Source organism: Indicator indicator, chromosome 1, assembly GCF_027791375.1.
Source record: "Indicator indicator isolate 239-I01 chromosome 1, UM_Iind_1.1, whole genome shotgun sequence".
Taxonomy (NCBI): Eukaryota; Metazoa; Chordata; class Aves; order Piciformes; family Indicatoridae; genus Indicator; species Indicator indicator.
In genome coordinates this window covers 15,545,776-15,567,862 of record NC_072010.1, presented here as the reverse complement: position 1 = coordinate 15,567,862, position 22,087 = coordinate 15,545,776, and the positions used below count along the sequence as shown (strand labels likewise).

The 22,087-nt window shown below is 34.5% G+C and overlaps 1 protein-coding gene across 1 annotated transcript in view; it reads right to left on the bottom strand.

Moving 5' to 3' along the window:
- The window catches only part of DYNC2H1 (dynein cytoplasmic 2 heavy chain 1), a 155,798-nt gene that overhangs the window by 102,467 nt on the left and 31,244 nt on the right, over nucleotides 1–22,087 (bottom strand). Inside the window, exons 37-55 of the mRNA XM_054390673.1 lie at nucleotides 21,337–21,536; nucleotides 20,301–20,565; nucleotides 19,752–19,959; nucleotides 19,238–19,367; nucleotides 17,346–17,501; nucleotides 16,001–16,260; nucleotides 15,114–15,360; nucleotides 14,279–14,430; nucleotides 13,625–13,769; nucleotides 12,346–12,448; nucleotides 10,968–11,135; nucleotides 10,709–10,833; nucleotides 9,035–9,283; nucleotides 8,144–8,252; nucleotides 7,052–7,165; nucleotides 6,110–6,252; nucleotides 4,370–4,451; nucleotides 3,778–3,932; nucleotides 2,116–2,253 (exon numbers count right to left, since the gene is read on the bottom strand). Coding sequence (XP_054246648.1) covers nucleotides 2,116–2,253; nucleotides 3,778–3,932; nucleotides 4,370–4,451; nucleotides 6,110–6,252; nucleotides 7,052–7,165; nucleotides 8,144–8,252; nucleotides 9,035–9,283; nucleotides 10,709–10,833; nucleotides 10,968–11,135; nucleotides 12,346–12,448; nucleotides 13,625–13,769; nucleotides 14,279–14,430; nucleotides 15,114–15,360; nucleotides 16,001–16,260; nucleotides 17,346–17,501; nucleotides 19,238–19,367; nucleotides 19,752–19,959; nucleotides 20,301–20,565; nucleotides 21,337–21,536 — 3,149 coding nt within the window. The remainder of the gene's footprint in view (nucleotides 1–2,115; nucleotides 2,254–3,777; nucleotides 3,933–4,369; nucleotides 4,452–6,109; nucleotides 6,253–7,051; nucleotides 7,166–8,143; nucleotides 8,253–9,034; nucleotides 9,284–10,708; nucleotides 10,834–10,967; nucleotides 11,136–12,345; nucleotides 12,449–13,624; nucleotides 13,770–14,278; nucleotides 14,431–15,113; nucleotides 15,361–16,000; nucleotides 16,261–17,345; nucleotides 17,502–19,237; nucleotides 19,368–19,751; nucleotides 19,960–20,300; nucleotides 20,566–21,336; nucleotides 21,537–22,087) is intronic.

Below are 22,087 nucleotides of genomic sequence, written 5' to 3'. Positions count from 1 at the left end.
ATCTCCATGACTCCTAAGCACTTCAAGTACAACAATAAATACATATGTAACAGTGTGAGAGCTGAAATCCCCATCCCACACTGACAATAACCAGGCTAGCTCAGTCTGGAAGCAAATGAAAGCTGTATTTACAAGCAAATCTACAATCTGTGATGAAATGCAATGAACGTGTACAAATATACACTACTCAAAACATTTAAAATATGTACAATCAACAGAAAAGCACAACCAAGCTCCCTTTGCTTCCCCCAAGGGGCCTTCCTCAAGGGGCCTCCCCCGCAACCTGAAGGAATCCCCCCAGACCCCCCTGGCAGAAGGCAGAGAGTCAAGAAGCAGAGAGGTTGTTAGACTTAGCTTATCAAGGTTAGTGTGTTATCTTCAGCCAGAAAAGAAGCAGCAGCAACCAGACAGAAAACCGAGCGAGCAAGCCCGACTGCCCAAACTCCCCAACCTTGTTTTGAATAGAGATTCTTAAACTTTTTTCTCTCTCCAATGGAAGTGTTTAGAATAATCATTATTTTGCTTTCTTACACCCAATAGTGATTTATTTACATTCTTTTACTTTCTCTGCTTGAACTTTGTGAAGAAAAAATAAAAAGACAGTCTTAAAACCATCACAACATAGTATATAAAACCACAATAAAAAGGACCTTAAATATCCTGAAGTAAAAAAAAAAAAAAAAAAACAAACAGTATCAGTTACAAAAAAAAAAATTGAAGATAAATGCATAAAATTTCTAAGAGACTAATATTCTAGGCTCAGCTCATCTAAAAAATACAGGAGAACAAAGTGTAGAATTTATGTTTTTCCAGTATATAACACATTATTATAACCAGCAATTGTCAAACTCAGTTGAACTTGTAACAGATGTATATAACCAGAGAAAACCTTCAGATTAATAATAATCTTTCTGAGCACTTAACCCAAGCTATAGATTACATTCAAATCCATAAAACATTAGCTACATAAAACATTTCATGCAAATGTACATGTACTGAATGATAGCTTTGTATAAGAAAACCTTAAAATTCAATTGTAGGTCAAAAGCTTTGCTCTAAAAGAAGATTAAAAGAGTCTGTCAGTATTAGAGTCCTCTCTCTTACATAAACTAGAACATTTGAAGCAACATTAAAATGTTAAAGGTCACCTATGCTCTATGCTAATCTAAATAATCAGAATTCTACTGCATTTTTTCTGATGTCAGTGGGCCCACCACATTTCATTGCATTTGGCCTCTTGTTTGATTTTGTTCTACAATATAATACATGCTGTCTGTACAACCTGCAATTCTAGTGGAGCAAGGCAGACACAGATTTAAAACAGAAATCAAGCAAAACGGCATAATAAATTCTTCAAGGCCCACAGTGAACACTCTAAGCCAATCATCATTATTCAAATTCATGTACAGTAGGAAGACAGAATCTAAAAGTTGCCAACAGAAGTAGACATAAAAATGGGGTATACCATTAAAGCACTGTGAAACAAATGGTTAGAAAGAACAAGCATTTAATTTACAGCATGCACATCTTTGTCATTGAGCTTCTTTATTTGAGGTTGTTTCAGACCTAGCTGACTAAATCAGTGACAAAACACTACTAAAGAATTATGTCCTCAAACCCCAGGAGGTCTACCTCTGAACTGAAGAATAAAAATTCAAGGAGTGATGGAACACAGGGTTATTATTCAATCTTTTTTGAGGTTAACTTCAGAGGATTAAACCTCATTAAATACATCTGTTCTAATAGTCCACAAATGTAAGTTCTGGTATTATTTATTTAAAACAGTGTTGCTTGTCAGTATTTTTCTTTAAAGTTTCTAACTGTAATAAGCATTATAAAATGGATCGGTTTGGATGTATGAAGTTCTAGGAAAAATTTCAGACTGAACCACAGCAGTATATACTGCTCAGGTTTTAAACTTGTACTGATTTCTTCCTACTCAATCAGTTCAAATATGTTTTAAATGATATAATCCTCTGTGCAAGCCTCAGGGCTCATGAACTCCCTTAGGCAAATTTTTGCAAAAGCATCAAGGTTGGTATCCCTTGAGAAGAATACAAAGCACAGGCAGTTATGGAGACGAAAAAATGACTTTTATGTGACTGTGTACAACACCTGCATAGATACTGTAATTTCTTGAAGGGCAGCATCAGCCTCATCTTGCTTCATTTTGAGTAAGGTGCTTTGTTCTCCAGCTTTTCTGTTCAGTTCATCTACCAGGGCTTTAGCTTCATTCAGCTTTGAAACACCTGCCTATAAAAATTTATAAGAAGCAGTTATTAAGCAATTAATTTTAAATGTATTTACATGAAGGTTGGTTGCAAGGGTATGCTAAATCTAAGAGTGATGCAGACTAATATACTTATTTTTTTATTTATATTTGCAATTTTCTCATTATTCTCCATATTTTTTTATATTATTTAACCCAAAATGATATTTGACAGTTCCAGATGTGTTGCTGTAAGATCTATTACTGCATCAAAAAAGCTGAAAACAAAAGTTGCAAAATAACAAACTTCTAATGGAATAACAACTAGCACATAATCTTTTTTGCATTAATCCAATAGTATTTCAGTTAACTGATATTAACTCCATATATCACCTCTAAAGGAATTACCTCTACAAGAATTAATTTAAATTTAAATAATTTATATTATTCCATTTCTACATATCTGTAAATTCTGTAAAGAACATTAACGTACATACAACTAAGCTCACTTCTGCTTAACTGTTTATTAACATTTTATAAATTATTTACTCTATGGCAATCAGATACTGGAACTATTTCAAGATATATTTGGGGAAAAAAATATTGGAAGATGTTTTGAGTTAGGATACACATCTCTAATTTTCATGTAAATGATTACTTTTATTTAATCAGAGAATTTAACAAGTAAATGATTGTCACAAACAAACCACAGCTACCTTCTCAATAAATTAAAAAAAAGGAAGAAATCAATTTCAATCATTACAAATGTAAATCTTAAATTGCTTACTGAAGTGATGGAAAAATATTGGTAGGCAAACTAAAAATAGTGTAGAGTACAAGGCAACCAAGTAATTTGGTTTTGACAGAGGCTACAAGAAGAAATACAGCTTTGCAAGTGTGATTCCAGAATAGCACCAAGGGTCACTGGGTAAAGTAAGGGAGAAGAGTAGAGAAAAAAGATGTATGTCCTAAAGGATCACACAGATCTTTCTAGAAATACACCAAAGGAAGGGAAGGGAATACAACTGGAAAGATAACAAAAATAAACATGTTATGCATTCAGGAGAGGAGTAAAGCAAAATCTGTAAGATGAACTGCATTTGGGCTAGAACTGTGTAAAAGTTTGATGTGTGGAAAAGTGACACAAGAGCACTAGAAGGTTAAAGACTACAGCTTATTGAACTAGAAGGAAATAAGGATCATACAAAACAGGAAGTTGCTGTAGAGATATAAAGAATAGGTTAAAATATGGTGTTGCATGGGAAAAATTTATACAAGTAGATGCAGGATTTCGATTGCTGGAAAGATGATGGTTGTTGGCAACACCATTCCAATACTTATAAGCACAAAAAAAAAACCTCTAAAGAGCTTTCAAGTACTTCTATGCTTCCAAATAAACATATCCAGTCTGATACATTCTTGAGGAAAAATATTAACAAAACCAAGAAAACACTCTTCACTCTTTGAGGCACTTGAAGAAAGATGTGCATTAAGATTCATACTATTCCTCTCCTGAAATCAGGAAAGCATTTTGAAAAGTCATACATTAAAATGTTTTCAATACATACCTGCAAATGACTCTGCCTTTTTATTAGCTCTGTTCTTTTACTGTCATTGATGGTACTGTATACACGAAGGAATGTCATGTACCTGCTAGGCGTTGCTCCATACATTTTACAAGATTCATGGATTGCCAGAAATGACTTCAGAAAATCAGAATCCCCTGTAACATAATTTGTTATACAGATAATAATATCCTCATTCTTATCTCATGTAAGTCTATGAAGCTGAATATATGGAGTGATCAAAGTCATCTTCTCTAAAGACTTCCAAAATCCACCCAGATCTAATCCTGTGCAACCTGAGCTAGGTTTACCTGTACTAGCAGGAAGGTTAAATTAGATGATCTCCAGAGGGCCCTTCCAACCCCCACCATTCTGTCATTCTCTCATTGCTTGTGACAGAAGAGACTGGTTTTGTTTAGCTAGGATGTATGTTCCATACTAATGTTTCCTTGCACAAAATCCCCACCACAGGAATAATACTGAAGTCTATGAACACACTGACAAAAAAACATACTCAAAGAATCCGTGTCATTATCTATGCCAAACATGGGCCTGAATAAGTGTTAAATATTAAGTAATAATAACTAAATATTACCTGGATGTTTTTTCTTAAATTCCTTATATGTTTTTCCATCCTTTTCTTGTTCATCTGAATCATACAGAAGCATTTCAGGTATCTAAAAACATGAACATTATTTTTTTGGTACGAAAATTAAGAGCAATGAAAATATGAGTTAAAAAAAAATTAAAAAAAAAACTTCAATCTAGTTTCTCATTTTAAAAGACTGCATATGATAGCTCTATGCAGAATAAGATATTTACAGAAAATTTATAGTATTAAAAACAATTGATTCTGCCTTTCCTTGTCACTGATAATTTTCTGTTCTCTGAAGCAGAGGAACGTTTGCTGGCTGTTAGAGCAACTAATTTTCAGAAGACTCTTACAATTACACAAATTTCAAAGACATAAAAGGATATACAGTTCAATAGGAAATCAGACAATCTTATGTACAACTGTTGTGGATACAATATCAGAATTAAACAATTAGTTACCCCTAAGTTTTCAAAGTCTTTTTCACAGCTTAACTTGTTACAGGTACAATGGTAAAAATAAACAAAGTATACTCAAACATTTTAGTATAGGAGTAATGATAAGACTCCACTTAAAAATTAAAATTCTACTGAAATGAAAGTGAAAATACCCTGATAAACACTTTTTTTACTGTGAACAGAGCTGGTCCAAACACTTTTTTCCAAAATACACTTTCACTACAACCTGCCATTGAAACTGAGGCACAACAGCAGACAGAGGAGTCCCAGTATTCCAGGCTAAAATGCACACTACCCCATCTGCTCCCATGACTCTCCCAGCAAATTTACCAATCCCATAGTCAAGGTGTGAACCCCATCATGATGAGTCAATGGGAGAGGTCAGATCACTTCACAGATCAGATTGAGGTGGTTAATGCATAGGAGTCTTGGGATACGTTATGGGATGCAGTGAAGAGCATTTCAGATTGCACAAGTGGGTTGGTGAGGCATCTGCAGGAGCTGGCTGCCAGAGGGTCTATCTAGAAGGTTTTCTTGAAGGTCAACGCTAACTGCCTGAGAGACAATGGAGTCAATTAAGAGCTGTCTGCATGTGTTTGTACATGTATGTGCCTGTGCAGGACACAGTGGCGAGATCCTAGATCCAGGGTCAGATACCAGATGGTCTGGATGTCTAAGCCAAATTCCTGGAAGGATCACTGTGTGTGTGTGCTGCTGAATTGTGAGGTGTTCTGTACCAGCAGCTCTTTCTCAAACTTACACTGCGAACATCCTGAAATAAGCAGATTTTGATACTAAAATGAACATGACTCCATTCCACCAAGCTAAACACTTAACAAAGATTCAATAACAACATAAGGTTAATAGTGCAGTCTTAAGATATATAGCAGCTGATACACACAACCTGTTTTTCAACTAGCTGTCAAGCATCCTAGTAACAGCAAGTATCATCAGTGTGGTTGGCTCTAACATGTTGTTTGCAGTCTGTTTGTACTGTGTTCTTAAATGCTGTCTGTGTTTGATGAGACTCCTAATAGTCATCATTTTGTTCAAGCCAGCCCACAGAGAGAACAAAGTATAATACTACTGGTAATATAATAATGCCAATATTAATTAACTGTTCTGCAGAATTTTCCCTCTTTATAGGACTGCACAAATGGATTAAATAAGCACTGTGACAATTATTCCTTCACAACTTAAAATATTTTGATCTTATTCACCAAAGCTCAGCTGTTTTGAAGATACTCATTTAAACAAGTCAGAGTTTTTAACTTATGGAATTTACCTTTTTCATACTGTTTTCCGACCAAGCTTCCATCCACAAAACCTGACATTTCTTGTACAGTGCTGGATTACTTTCACAATTTATTGTGAAATTTAAATTAGTAGAATCCATGATCAAGACGACATGAAGATTTTGTTGGATTCCTAAGAAAATGCAACATATTAAGTATTTAGTAGATAATAATCTGACTACATAATTTACTGTCCTGCAAATACTTATCACAAAGTAATTCCTGACAAAAGGATAGTACTACACCACTTCACACTAGGGCAGGAAAGTTTATAAACATGTTTATAAGAATATATCATAGATTCTCATTATGTATATTGCAGTGTATCTTTTAATTTAAAGAGTTGATAGCACTTAAATAGATACAACTATCTCTTATCTCAATAAATATAGAATAGAACCACTTAGAAGTAGTTCCAAGGCCTCTGACTATAGCTGCCAATATCTGTATTTTCAATCACACTCTTCTGTTTATTGGTAAACTATTTAATCTTCTTGTTGTCCAAGGAAGAAAGACAAATAATTAAGAAATCTATTTTTAAACATGCTTATGATTATTCAGAATCCAAAGTAATTTGTAGGTATAATGGACAAAAAGAAAAATAAAAAACACCTCTGTTACTAGATACATAATCTAAACAAAACGGAAAATGATGGCAACAAAAACTTTCTTCCTTCTAACTTTTTATTACAGCAGATTCCATTACAGCTTTGTAGAACATTCATGGATACATAATTCCAGATAGAAGAATGAATTTTAAGCTGTGTCCTCAAATATCACACTGTATAATCATTATTACTGCCTGTTTTTTTAATAATTAATTGGAAGTTAAAAATGCACACAAAACAACGATCACATTATAAATTATTAGTCCATTATTACATAACTTTTTTAACTTTGTAATAAACTAAAGCATAATTCTGTTCACATACGGTACGTGAAATAGTTGAAAATTGGTCCTGTAAATCCATCTTGTGAAGCTTGATCCTTCAGAGGAGACAGCAATGGTTCTAATTCCTCTATTTTATATAGGCCAGGAACTTCTCCTATTTCAACAATGAATTAAAACATCAGATATACATTATAATTCTTCAAAGTCTTTTGAAGAATTTACTTGAATTCTCTGTATAGAGCATTTGAATACAGCAGTAATCACCTAAACACTTTCATGAGTATCATCCCATGTACTTCATCGTTGTTTTCATGATACTATGAAAGCAACAAACCAAATTAACAATTCATTTAACCTAAGCAGTCTATTTTTTCTATCACTGAAATATACTTCAGAAAACTTATCCAAATCTGCTCAAAGACAGTGATATAATACTGCATACAAAACAAATCAAACCAGACTGTCATGCACTAGAAAACAGAAACATGAAAACAAGTAGTTATGAAGGTCCTCAGATACAGAGGTTTAACACTGAATGATGAGAAGCTGATATTGTAAAGAGACTTGGATTTGCAGCTGGGAGACAGGAAAATCTGGTGCTCCTATAAATCAGATCTTATACTACCGCAAATCAAAAAACCCTCAAAAAACATTTAGTAAGTTAGACTCAGACCTTGAATGATCATTCTGGTCGAGGAAAAGAGCTATATAACAAAAACTTTTGTTATTCTTATTTATGATCTTATTATTTTCAGAAAAGTAGACTTTGCTGGTGTTCATTTAAGTAAAGGGCTCAGTCTATACAATCGAGTAAAACATTGAGACACCTCTTTTTTTAGAAAAGGGAAGCCTCAGAGTGGAACACATTATCATTTTATTGTTACACTATTATAAAAAACTCCTTTGAAATAAGTTACTTAACTTGCAGCTTTGAGGACCTGAAAGCACCTGCACTGTGTTGGTAGTTTAAAGGATAACTAAATGAACAAGTCTGTTTCTCATGTACAAGCACCCCAGCTAAAACAGTGTAGAAAGCTAACATAAAGTTAGAAAACATCACTTAAAACTGTCTTATTGAGCTAACTGCATGTGGCCAAAGTATTACCATAATCTTTTTTCGGACCTGTCATACCTGAAGACAGTAAACTGTTGATCATCTCAAGGAACATGGAATGAACAAACTGATAGTCTTCGAGCAGCAATACCACCTGCTGTGCTTCAATGCCTGCAAGCTCCATCACCTAAAAGCAGAGATAACATTTAAATCTCAGTATATGGAATATATACATTGTTCATATGAGAATGATAACCTTTCCTGATTACATATTACATATATATTTTCATCTCAACATCTACACTCCTATATCTGTACAAAGATTATTAGGTGATTCAGTAAAGTGAAATATCAAAGAACTTTCCACCTAAATGCACAGCTTGGTAATAAAAAAATCAAAACAGACTCTTTCACACTATATTTGTGTTCCACATGTGACTTAGCTATAGAGTTGTACCATTTTTTCGTAATGGTTTAGCTCCAAAATGTTATTTAGCGTTGCTGAAGGTACTGGGAACTCATGATTAAAGCTTGCATTTGTTTTCAAATAATATGAACACTTTCATTAATTCACTAGAATTTTACTTGATTCAGCTAGTATTCTATTAACTGTTAAACCACAGTAGAGACAGAAAATAAAAATTTATACAAATATCAAAAATATATACATAAAAAAACCCTTTCCAATATTCACATAAACTCAGAATTTACCAGGTCCACAATGCTTGTAGAAACAGCTCTGGTTTTCCAAAAAGCCAGAGTTTCAGGTAATTACTATAAAGAACAATCTATACATCTAGACACTGAGAATGCCTAAAAATCCACTTGCTCCATTTTGACTGCTGACATTTTGCTTTTTTAAAATATCTCTTCATTCAACACTTTCACGTCCTTCAAAATTCTCACACTGTTTATGCTTTTTAATACACACCTACAATACTACAAAATAGAAGACCCTAAGTGACTTACATATTTAATATCATTTTTGAACTGCTTCAGCTCATAGCCTCTGGAAATTTTGGGAGTAACCAGAACAGCTCCATGCATATGGCTAACTAAGGAGGTAACCGTTCGACGACCTACACCACTCCGTCCTGCCAAAAGAAGTGATCCTCCAGGAAAACTCAGCACTCTGTCCAATTTAGCCATGTAACTGAGGACTTCTTGGAATAGTAAAATCTCTATCTCTTTTTTGTCTCGCCCATAATGTATAATACCCTATTGAAAAAAAAAAATGTGTCTGTTATTAATTAAACAAACAAAAAAAAAAAAAGCAGTAGGGTATGAAAGCATATAACACTTAAAAGTTTAGAAAAGAAGGGCTTGAACAATTAAGAGGCCATGCTGGTATTCATTACAAATAAGTTGTTTATATGACAGAATTTAGATACTTCACATATCCTTTACCTGCAATGAACAGACCACATTACAAACACATTTACAAGAGCCTGTAATGATAGGACCCGGAGCAATGGTCTCACACTAGAGAAGAGCAGAATTAGACTGGACATTAAGAACAAATTCTTTACTGTAAGAGTAGTGGAACACTGGAATAGGTTGCCCAAGGAGGTAGTTGAGGCCCCATCCCTGGAGATACTCAAGGTGAAGCTCGACAAGGCTCTGAGCAATCTGATCTGGTTCAGGATGCCCCTGCTTACTACCCCTGCTTGAGGTTGGACTAGATGATCTTTGAAGGTCCTTTCCAAACCAAACCATTCTATGACTACCCTCAGCACCAAGATCCTCTAGTTGTCTTTAATATATTGAAATAGGAATCTACCACTGAATTAATTCATTTTAAATGAAGGACCAGAACAAAGTCTGAGCTGTGTCTATGACTACAGATTAACCAAAATAAGCTTAGACAAATGTTTTAGGCAGCTAATTGCCACCAAATTGCAGATTATGGAATTTCACAGTGAAACAGACATAATAGCAGATTGTAAGATTACATTCTGGCTCTGTTATATTTAGTAAAACCTCATCTTTGAAGCCCAATGTAACTGTATAGTCAAAAAATACCCCAAACTCTCCAGCTGAACTTCCTTTCCCATACAGTCTACTGGTCACAAGTTGGCAGTTAAGGATAGGGAGCGGTTTCCCATCTACAAGAACAGTCCATCAAACACTGTTAATAAGGGGAGAGAATCCTAAAGCTCTCATCCTGGAAATCAGTCATCCTAGCAGAGTTAACATGTTTGCATTTCCTCATCAAGCTCATTTTTTGTACTCTACTGCTTGCAAGCATGTCAGATCTCCAAACAATACATTTGTACTTCTTCAAATAAAAATTATGTTAGCAAATTACACATTCAAAAAGTAAATATTTAATAAACACTTTGGTACTCAAACAATACACAATATATCAATGTTTTTCAAAAATGTTGTTCATTAAATGGTTGTAAATTACAGCAAATATGAATGATGCCCTTTTATTAAAATAACTTTGCTGCATGATACTTTCTGCTGCTTGCCACGTAGCATCACAAACCTTCCCTAACTTGACTAAATTCAAAAGATGATCCCTCAAAGAAGCAGCAGACCTCACCCTAAAACTGGTGCTCACATGTTACTTTACTGAAAAAAAAAAAATAAGGCTAGAATAATTGCTGTGAATCCTTGCAGTATATATTCTTGTCTCACTTTTTGAATAATGTCTTTCAGGTCTGTTGAGTTCAGTCTGCCAAGTGGCCTCCCATGTGGTGGTAGTGACTGTCCTGATGCGATGAATGCCTCCTGACAAGCTCCCCACGTTACATAGAAGGTATCTGTGAAAGTAAAAAGAAACATTTGAAAGTTTAGGTGCTCAGCTCATACGCCATGAGACTTGACCAGACTTGACCTGATCAGGCAGTTCCTGAACAAGTATTTCACGTTTGTGTAGTAGTATCAAATGGTTTACCTGCCATGCTGTCCAGAACATCTGAGCCCAAATCATCCTGAAACACTTTCATCAAAATATTATCAAATATGTGAAGTTCTTTCAAGCCAACAATTTTGTCACGGAATAAACGATGTGCTTCATATACAACAATTTCCAATACATAGTCTGCAGTTTGCGTTGATGATCCTACAAAATTGAGGAAGAGATCTAACTTTATACAATAACTTTCATATTTCTCAAATTTTCTATTTCAAAATATGAGACTGAAAATGAGTAAGTGAAATTACATACCAGCAGGACAGCATCGGTAAGTAATAAATAAGAGAAAAAGTAAACATTATGAAGTGGTATTTAATAAAACAAATTCTCCAGTTTAGTGCTAATATTCTCACGAAAATGAACAAGGTGTGTTGCACACTAAATAAAAATTAAAATACCAAATTCCAGGTGATGAAAATAAGAAAATCTAGGGGGAAAAAAAGACTGATAACAAAAAACCAAAATAACAATAAGTACCCCAAATAGTCTGTACTATAAAATGCCACTAGGGAATGAAAAACTTCAATATTGTTCGCGAAAGAAGGAAGGTGAGATGAGTAACTGACATGGCACATTGTTCATCACTGAAAAGCTTATGCGTACATCACCTTCAGATACAAAATCTAGTCCTTACATGGGCTGAGATTGCCTATTCACTGATGGTCAGTGTAGTTCGTTCTGACCTCATTCAAGCTACATTTATGCCATTTGATCATCCCAGAAAACAAAAGGAAAGTTAGCACAACATTCTTATCACTTTTACACTCTCTCAGCAGTCCCCTATGTAACCCTTTAACCAATGTAAGAAATAAACATAATAAGGAGTAATTGCTCATGATCTAGTAATAACAATAATTTCAGAGACAAAAGTAAGATTTGAAAGCAGAAAAAAATGAATTCCCTTACATTTGCAAACTTAAGGAAAGAACTTTCAGACTAAACTGTAATTATCAGGCATTTCCAAATTGTGAGAATATTTGGGCTCTTACGTAAATATTTGTAACCTTTCACATGGATGAGAGAGTTTTCTAGATGTTTTCTGTATGTTTAAGTTTGCTTATATACTTCTTTTGTTAAAAAGGTCAAATGATGTGTATCAGTTACAGTTTTACAGTCTCCTCACCGTATTCATACAACCAGATATAAAAAGACAAGCATAAGAAGCAAGTTTCTGGGACTTCAGAAGGCAAAACATATGCTCAAAAAAACCTGAATTAACTGGTAGTCATTTTTAACCTCTACTGAGTTATAAACAGCTCAGAGTTTAGAAATACCATGTAGTCCACAGCAAGACTGAAATCAGTAGTAATTTAGACCATTTTAGAGCTGTTTTATCGATGAAAACCAAGTGACTTACCACCTGCTAAATCATATCTGAATAGTCCAAGAACCCACTGAGTAAGAATACATGGTGTAAAAAGGTAATGACTGTGATCATCAACTGTGAATTTCGCTCGTACCTAAAAACAGAAGGGGAGGAAAAAAGTGATGTTTTAAAATATAGAACACTTAAATTTTTTATAAAATACCAGAAAATTTTGAGAATGGGGTTGGCTCGTATATTTAGATATTTTATTAATGCATTCTTTAATTTTTTTGAAAACAAAGAGATTAATTTTTTTAATCTTCTTTTCTGATCATAAAATACTTTCTCGGAACATTTTTTCTGTACTGTTTTTGATACAAATAACTGCACATATCACCTAGGACTGTTAGTGTAGTGTTATTAGACAAAACACACTTTTTTTCCAGCAGTATCAAATATAATATGCAAAAAGAAATACAAGTGTATTAAAACCACCTAAATCAGTAACAATCAGTAGCAAAGACTTCTTATAGAAATATTAATTCTTCCTCCAGAGAGGATAATTGAATTTACAACTATGTCTTTAATTCAAAGAATAACTGCCTTCATCATTTGTTTGGTTCTAGTGTGATGAGATTTCAACTTAGATTTCTTAAAATATATTGATAATATCATATATACTCCTGCTAACTGCCTTATACCCAGTGACTATGCAGACATTATAATCATAAAGGTCAGGTTTGTTCATGTTTCTGTCTAGATGGGGTCATGCATATGTTCTTGGAACATACCACAAGCACTTCCACCTCCCCAGTACCTATAACAGTAAAGATATCTACATGGTTAAAAAAAGTAAGTACTTCAGTGTTCTGCTAGATAAAAGTCTGTAAAATTTTAAGTGGAAGGAAAAAATTAATTAATGTGTCTAAATACTTATTTTTTTAACAGTGTACAATTTTAATAGGTAATCCTTGATGTCTGTCCACCCTCATATCTCTCTGTTCATAATAACATCCATAACATTTGAGAACAAAACTCACTGTCTCTGCATCCAAACGCAACTACCCACATTTTATAAATCAGGAAATGAAAGCACAGAAAGCAAGAGCACTTACTGCTTACTCAATTTACCTCTAATACCTAGGATTTTCAGCAAAAACCTAGCTATTACTTTGATATAAACATTATGAAAAAGATAAAAACTTGGTTTTTAATATTGATAAACCTTTTTATTCTATTGTTAATACCAAACCCAAATTTTTTTATTAAAACAAAAAGAAAAAAAATCCGAATCTCCATCTCTGTGAAAAAATAAATTAAATTTCCATACCTGTTCATACACTTGAACCATAGATCCTGCTAGCTGATATATTTTTGGCAAAGAACCCCAAACAGGGTGATTCTTCAGGTTTTTCTGTAGTACTGGTTCCAAGTAGGCACTATAAATATTTTGCAGCTGGTCTCTTTCTGGATAGCTACATAGTGGAAAAAAAAGTAAACATTAGGGCTTCTCATTGTTAATGCTTTTATTAAAACGATTCCATGAATAGTGCCTCCATCTAGCAGCCAAGTAAAATTATTGTTTTGTTGCAATAGGCCACCATGGGAAATTTTCTAAATACATCTGTACATGCATTTAAACTTAAAAAGCAAAAAAAACACACTCCTTTTCAACTTCTCTAACTTTGTAACCAAACAGTACCTTAATATAAAGCTACTGAAAGCAGTTTACTGAAACCAGTATCATCCATCAGGAAACATACTTCAAATACTTCACTACCAACAGGTCTACAGATTGCTCCTTAGCTGATTTCCACTGCCAAGAGGCACCAAACAGCACCAAATCTGAAGATCCCAAACTGGTAGAAAAGATGAAATACTAGAAAAGCCTCATCTTCATAAAAATTAAATTGAGCAAGAGTTGCTCCTATAAAGAGAGGCTGAATTGGAATTAGGAGAGTTAAACTTATTTCCACATACTTACTCAATTGCACAGAGACGAACAATAGAAGTAAATCTGGAGGTAAGTTTATGTCTTCCTAATGTTCCTCCAGCAGACATGGAAGCCACAATTTGGATGTTTTCTAAGCCAACCCATTCCAGATTTTCATCATAAAATCCTTGATATGTAAGAATCTTTAATAATTAAATAAATATTTTATTAAAAGAAAGTCAACAGAGTATCACATTTTAAAAAAATTAAAATTTAATGAGAAGTATATCATTATCTTAATTGTCAGAGGTATACTACTCCTTCCAGGTCATTAATGAAGATATTAAACAGGTACCAGCTTCCAGCTAAACTTTGTGTCACTGATCACCACCCTCTGGGTCTGGCTGTTCAGCAAATTTTCAACCTACCTCAGTATCTGTTTATCCAGCCCATATATTGATAGTTTTTCTGAGGATCTTTGGAGAGACAGCATAGATGGCTTTAGTGAAATCCAACAGACTATATCCACTGCTCTCCCCTCAGCTACCAGGTCTGCCATTTCAACATACAGATTTATGAAGCTGGTCATGACTTGCCTTGGTGAATCCATGCTGATTACTCCTGATGATTTTCTTATCATTCATAAGCTTACTACATTATAACTCTTTGAGGCAAGCACTTTCTTTATTTACTTGTGCATATAAGCCAAATAAAAATGGTATCTTATTTCTGGCTGGCACCTGCATATTCCATCAAAGGACAAACAAAACTAATGTCAATTAAGATGCTGGATGTTAATTCGGAAATTAGTAGGTATTTATTACATACACTAAACAATTTTCTGCATACTTAGGTCTCTTTATAAATAACAGACACAAGTTTTCACCTGCTGTAGAAAAGCCACGAGAGTGCTAGTTCCCCATTTATCAGGTTTGGGTAAATTAATATCCTTTAAGTACAAAACAAGTCTTTCACAGTCCTTCGGTCTGTACACTCGCCCAGTGTTTGTACTGATTACAATGCAAGTTTGACTTAATTTCTGCAGAAGATGTTGAGAAGTGGTTTGTGCACTGCAGTGAATTGTTGCAATCTGAGTGGATCGGAGTTGAGAAAATGCATAATGAAGCAGCATCCTGAAAAAGCAAAGGTGTACACAAATAACCATAACTAACACACAACTGATTTAAAATACTGTGTCCAAAGATATTTTATGTTTTCTTTTTTAAATTAAAATGCATATACTACATACTGTATTAATGCAAACAGCGATGCACGAGGTTTGCTGAAATTGAACAAGCTTGTCTTTAAAATTGTAGTACTTTCTATTCAAGAAATTTAAAAGAAGTGTAGTATACAGGTACACAGAACACCCAGCCTAAATATCCTGTGTATACTGATCTAACCCATCTAAATAAGGAATCAACAGGATGAGATAAATTCAGTTGCCTGCATACAGACATCTAGTGCCTCTTGAGATGAGCCTCACATGCCTTTCAGCTCTTGCTCCATGTCAGCATAGGTTTTCCAAAGGTCCTGTTTCATATCTAAAAGCCTCATTCAGATGTCTTAGATGCATAGTTATAGCCTGAATTTTCTCTGTAGGTCTTCATAATAATTTATCTATTTGCCACTACAGAAGGTTTGTTTCATTAGTAACTTAAACAAGTGATGCTCTAGCAGAAAGTCATATGATAAAACCACTATAGCAAACTATTAGACACTCTGTCAAATACATAGAAGTATATTTTGCTTAAAATAGGAAAAACGTTTTACCCTTTTCCACAACCTTCAGGACCCACAAGAAGAAATGGCTGCTTATTGTCAAAGTCTAGCCAGGGTCTAAAATAATCTAAACCTCTCTGCATGTCAGGAGTTTGGATGACAGGAAGTGTTTGGAGATTACTGAAGTCATCAGCTGTTAGATTTTCAGGTTTTTTCAGCTGATACAGCATTAGCTGTCCAGTGTCAACGTCATAATACGTGTCCAAGGGCTTTCTTGGATCAGGTGGAGATTCTTGTGCCCAATTGAATATCTTTAAAAACATAAAGAAAAAGTTTCTGTTAAATTCAGACCTCTGATGACAAATATCTACAATTTCAAGCTAATCTGAAGAACGTTCAGAGAATATCTATTTAGAACAATCTATCTGATTTAGAACAATCTAAAGAACTATCTACTATTTTGAACAATATCTATTTAGAACAACCTAAATAATGTTCAAAGAAATCAAACATTTAATTCTTTGATAGTTTTAAGGCTGCCTTTGAAAATTCAATCATGTTATGCACATACTTTATGATTAAGTCCTCAAACAGTAACATATTACTCTTCCACGTTTTACTTTTTCATAAAGAACATAAAATAAACTGTATTTAGCATAACTTACATAAACTTTTCTTCACATTAGACAACATAATAATAATAATCATAATCATAAGAACAAGATAAGCCCTTCACATGCATCAATAGTTAATTCCAGAAGCTGAGTCTAAATCTTTACCATCTGTCCTCTATATATGTTACGGCTCCAGGCTGTCTTTTGGAAGGAACTATTGCCTTTCCACCAAGCCAAAACCCAAGTGTGATTGTGGATATAACTATCCACATGGTTATAACTATGGTTTTCCAACACTATTCCCTAGTCCTTGTGCCCTCAAGTATCTATACAAAGACAGGACGACACCTCAATGCATACAATACATAACCTCAAAATAATGCTGGTGAAGGCCCTCACATTGTATTTTGAGCGTTCTGAACAAAGCCAAAAACTATAAAAACAAACAATACAACCTCAAAATAAATCTGCATTACATATACATAATACATACACACACACAGTCTGCTATAATGGGTTCTTGCATAAAACCGTATGGATAGAGTCATTCTTTTGATGCAGCACCAAAGAATTGCTATCTGGCCCAGATGCACTAAGTAGCATACCAGTGACATATGAAACATTTTTTTGTTTCTCAGCTACTTCTCTACAGACAACACAGATTGCAAATTAGAACACAGTTATTCATTATTCTAAATCTGCACTGTTAGAACACAGAAAATCACCATTCTTACTATGTATACTGAGAAATGTTTAAGAAAGTTGCTGAAAAATATTATTACCTCTCTTGCAAATTCTTGTCGTGATTTCACGTTGAGATTGCCACCAAGACCACGTAACAAGTTAATTATAAACTGTGCACGATCAGTACAGCCATGAAGATGAGACAGTCCATTCATCACAGTTCCAACTAAACTTGTTTCTACCACAGGGTCATTCTGCAAATTGAAAGTTGTAGTAGATTTAAATATATTCCTAAAAACAAATGTGATGTATTGGTACTGAGTATTACTTCTTGCTCTTTGACACTTCCATAAATAAAGTAAGTTCTCAAAACTGTTGTTGTTCTAAGAAACTCCAGACTATGTATTGATGTAATAGAGAATAAGCAAACATTTTGAGAATCTGTAAGAAATTAACATAATTGTATACCGAAAATCTCTCTCCTCAATGGATTCTTTGCGAATTTTGTTTGTTAGTACCAAAGAGGATCTGCAGCCTCAGGATTAACGTCATGCTTTTAACTTTGTACCCACCTGACAATGCTTTAGAAGTCTAAAAATCCCCATGAGTGAAAGAACCAGAAGGGTTAGAAACATAGACCATATATGCTGCTCAAGTGGAGGTAATGACAGGTCTACCAAACACTAGCTTTTTGGCCACACAGTGGGGATTTCTCCTAAATAATGTTTTGTGCACCATAAGCCACCTGTACCATGCAAATGTAATTCTGGAGGAAGGGAGAGGCAGGGAAGCATCTACGATCCTTTAAAAAAAAATCTATCATATGCAGAACAATTATCTTGATGTATATCACAGAATACAGCCACGAGGATGATTAGGGGACTTGAACATCTCCTCTATGAAGAGAGACGGAGAGCCCTGGGGCTATTTAGTCTTGAGAAGAGAAGACTGAGAGGGGATCTGATCAATGTCTATAAATATCTGAGGGGTGGGTGCCAGGAGGAGAGGGCCAGGCTCTTTTCGGTGGTTCACAGTGGTAAGACAAGGAACAGTGGGTTCAAACTAGAACATAGAAGATTTCACCTCAACATGAGGAGAAACTTCTTTACAGTGAGGGTGATGGAGCACTGGAACAGGCTCCCCAGGGGAGTTGTAGAGTCTCCTTTGGAGACTTTCAAAACCCACCTGGATGTATTCCTGTGCAGACTACCCTAAGTGATCCTGCTCTGGCAGGGGGGCTGGACCTGATGATCTCTTGAGGTCCCTCCCAACCTCTGATATACTGTGATAATATGATAATACCAGAAGCCAGATAATGGACAAGGTTTTGGATATTCTTTTTCAGTATGGTAATTACATATTACCTTTCACCTATTAAAGCATATTTCAGCTAAGGTTTTGAGTAGAATACTGAAGTGCTAAATTTAATATACTTAGATCCAGGACAAATTAGTGGGTGCTGTTAAAATTTAGCATTCTGAACAAACTAATTTTTTTAGATATACCTTTATCAATCTTTTTAAGTATCTAACATTACATTTCTCCCCTATTACAAGCTTCCATCTACACTATGCAACTTTTCAAATTTTAGCTAGTTTTTTTATTATATACATCAATTTCTATATAAAAGTCCAATTTTCTTCACTTTTCCATTTTTCAGTTTGGACATTCAGATCTTTCAAATCTCCAAAAAAAATATAGAAAAATGTCTGGTATGGAGTATTAAAGACACATACTAAGTTTCACAGCAATTCATGCACTTAATATTTAAAATCATATTTCAAAATTTCAAGTACAGAAATCAGGTTTTGGAAACTGATTAGAATAATTCCAGTACTAACCTTACTAAGGAAACAGCCATCAAAAGAGCACTGAGATTTTCTTCTCCTTAAAACTAAAAATTAGCATGAATGATCTCTCTGGTGTTAAACTAGAAAAATGAATTATCCTTAGCAGAAGTTAAAATTTGTTTCAGTATGCAGTTACCAACCTTCTTTATGACCCAGTTTAAAGCCTTTTCAAAATAGTCCCCAATCCAGTTTTCAAGGTTGTATCTGCATTCTTCAGGCTGACTTCTTAGCCAAGACTTTATCAGAGAATTAAGATCTGTATCTTCATCACTAAGTCAAATCAAAATAAACCAAGATTCACATAAATACAAGGCATCCATGTCTTCACATGAACAGGTCCAAGGAATGACAGAATTCCAGAAAAAAATCAGAGAAATACTTTAACCAGAATTTGTAACCAATATTTTGGGCTCTCTAAGGGTGACATACCAGGAATCCAACATTTCTCTTTCAAAAAGTCTGTGATATCTAAGTCAAAAGATTATAACCTGACAGTGCAGAAGGGTCATGCAACCTAAAGCAAAACTTCCCCATTGATTTTTTTCATAAGTGTAACCAAGTAATTAAACTGCTGCACCCACCATAGTCTATCTTTCAAGAAAAGTAAGCATGTATTTACTTACAGCAAAAGTATGTAATAGTCCTGTGACTTACCTCAGAAAGATCATTCCCATTCGAGATATTGTAGCAGGAGAGGCACAGCTAAGGTCATGAGTTTCAAATATAAAGTTGACATTTGAGCCAAACTGAATTCTTTCTCCGCTAGGCATAGTCAACAGTCTGTTGTCATCCAAAACGGAATTCAAAGACTCAATCCATTCAGGATCAATATCACCATCGCAAATTATCCATGAAGTAATATCTATTTCCAAATATAAAATTATCAAACCCAAGGAAAACACTTAAAGAACATCACCACTTGCTACTTTAATACTATTTAATACTTGTCTTTCATTATATATATTTCATTAAATACAAGCTTTATGAAGGTATTTCTTACATGCTTTATCCTCTGCTGCCTGTTTTTGCAGTCTTATAACAAAATATGGCATGTATGTATCAATGTTCTTTACTATGATTGTTGCACCAAGTTTTTCTTACCTTATGCTATCCACAAATAATAACATAATATAAAAATATAACTGAAAATAAACAATTTGAGTCATGTAAGCATCATGATGTATAACTCCCTCACACACATACCTCGGGGTTCTCGTACCACTTGCCGAGCACTGTTTGTAAGCACACCATCAGACCATTCTCTGGTATCCATGTCAATATGGCCTAGGAACCGGCGTCGAGGCATAGCTTTGGGATTCATTGTATACTGTTTCACTACTTTGCCAGTTTTACCAAGCGCTGCCTTTAACATCCTCCAGAGTGTTGATTTACCTCCACCACTTGGACCTACGATAACTACACCCATCCTTTGACATAGTTGTTCATATAATTCCAAAGCTTTCTTGATCTAGGTAACAAAAGAGATAACGGCTATGTGAAACCGTAAAGCTAAATCACATTCAATTTTAATGATTTTCCAATTTAGTTTGCATGCAGTCACTTTGTTTCTGTAAGCGTATTTTTTTAAGCAATAGATATTTGCAGAAGTAACTGAAATTATGACACTAAAGAACATAAAGAAACTTATTTTGCATGTTAGAAGCATTTCACTAAATTACAACTATAAAAATACAAGCCCTCTTTGGACATATATTTACTGAGAAATTAATGAACCTTTAGTGTCATAACTTCATCCAGCTCTAAAACAAGTAACTATAAAGATACAGACATGCTTGATAAAATCAAATGCTTATGTATAAAATTATTTCACTGCTCAAAACAGTCAATGGTGTTTGTACCTGGCTTAAACAAAGTTGTGTCACATATTCACATCTTAATTTTTGTTGCACTATTTGTCTTTCAAATAGATAACTGATCTACCATGCTTCAAACACACACATCTATTTTTTACATACATGTAATTATTATCTAACCAGCAGCCCTCACTTTTTTATAAAAATTACAGGATCAGAGAATGTCAAGTTGGAAGGGACCCCAAGGATCATCTGGTCCCAACCTTTCCAGGTTATAGTATATATAGTACATATAGAGATGGCCCAGCACCCTGTCAAGCTGAGAAAAAGATTTCTTTCAAAAGTGAACAGAAGTGTGTCAAATGAACATAAAGTTTATCAGTTCTATTTCAAAATGATCTTTTTCCTGCTGCAGTTACGTTTACCTGGCTGCTTATAATTTCCAAGTTTGATTCTTCAAAGACTTGTTGTAAAGCTGTAGTTAACTCAGCATACTCCACATCTTTAAAGTCAATTCCAGGAAATACATCCTTAACCAGTGCATCAAAACGTGCACAGTCAGCAAAAGTAAGCTTTGACATGGTATTGAGCCGCAGAGCTTGAACCACCATGTGGCTTTCATTAACTGGAAATAAAAGTAAAGAAGTCAGATCAGTTTAAGCTGTTTGTTGAGTTTATTTGCCTTCAGTACTTCAGCTCATACTGCTAAGATGTTGAAGGTGGAATCACAATGCAGACTACATTCCAGTTCATGTGCTTCTCTACTTGCAAGTTAGACTAGTGCCTTACTGTAAGAAATATCTTAAGCTTCTCAAGCTAAGAGATGAAAATAAAAATGCAAACCAAAGAAAAACTGCTGCCTTTAAAGAGTAAGTTAAATCCATCCATCGTACCTTTCACAGACTTATCAGAAGTTATATTTTAAACTAGACCTAATAAACTTCAGCAAATTTCACATATCAAACATGTAGCTAAAATGACATAGAAGGAAGTGTGATAGGAATGTGCCCTAAAACACATTGCTGGTAATCCTTCTACGGCAGATCCACAATAAAGCCAATTACAAAGTCCTTAGAGTTGTTGGATGATTTGCAATGGTTTGTAAACCAAGGCAGTCTCTGAAAACTTTCAGATACAGGTTCTTCAAGTAAATAAGCAGCAGCAGTTCTGTCCTGA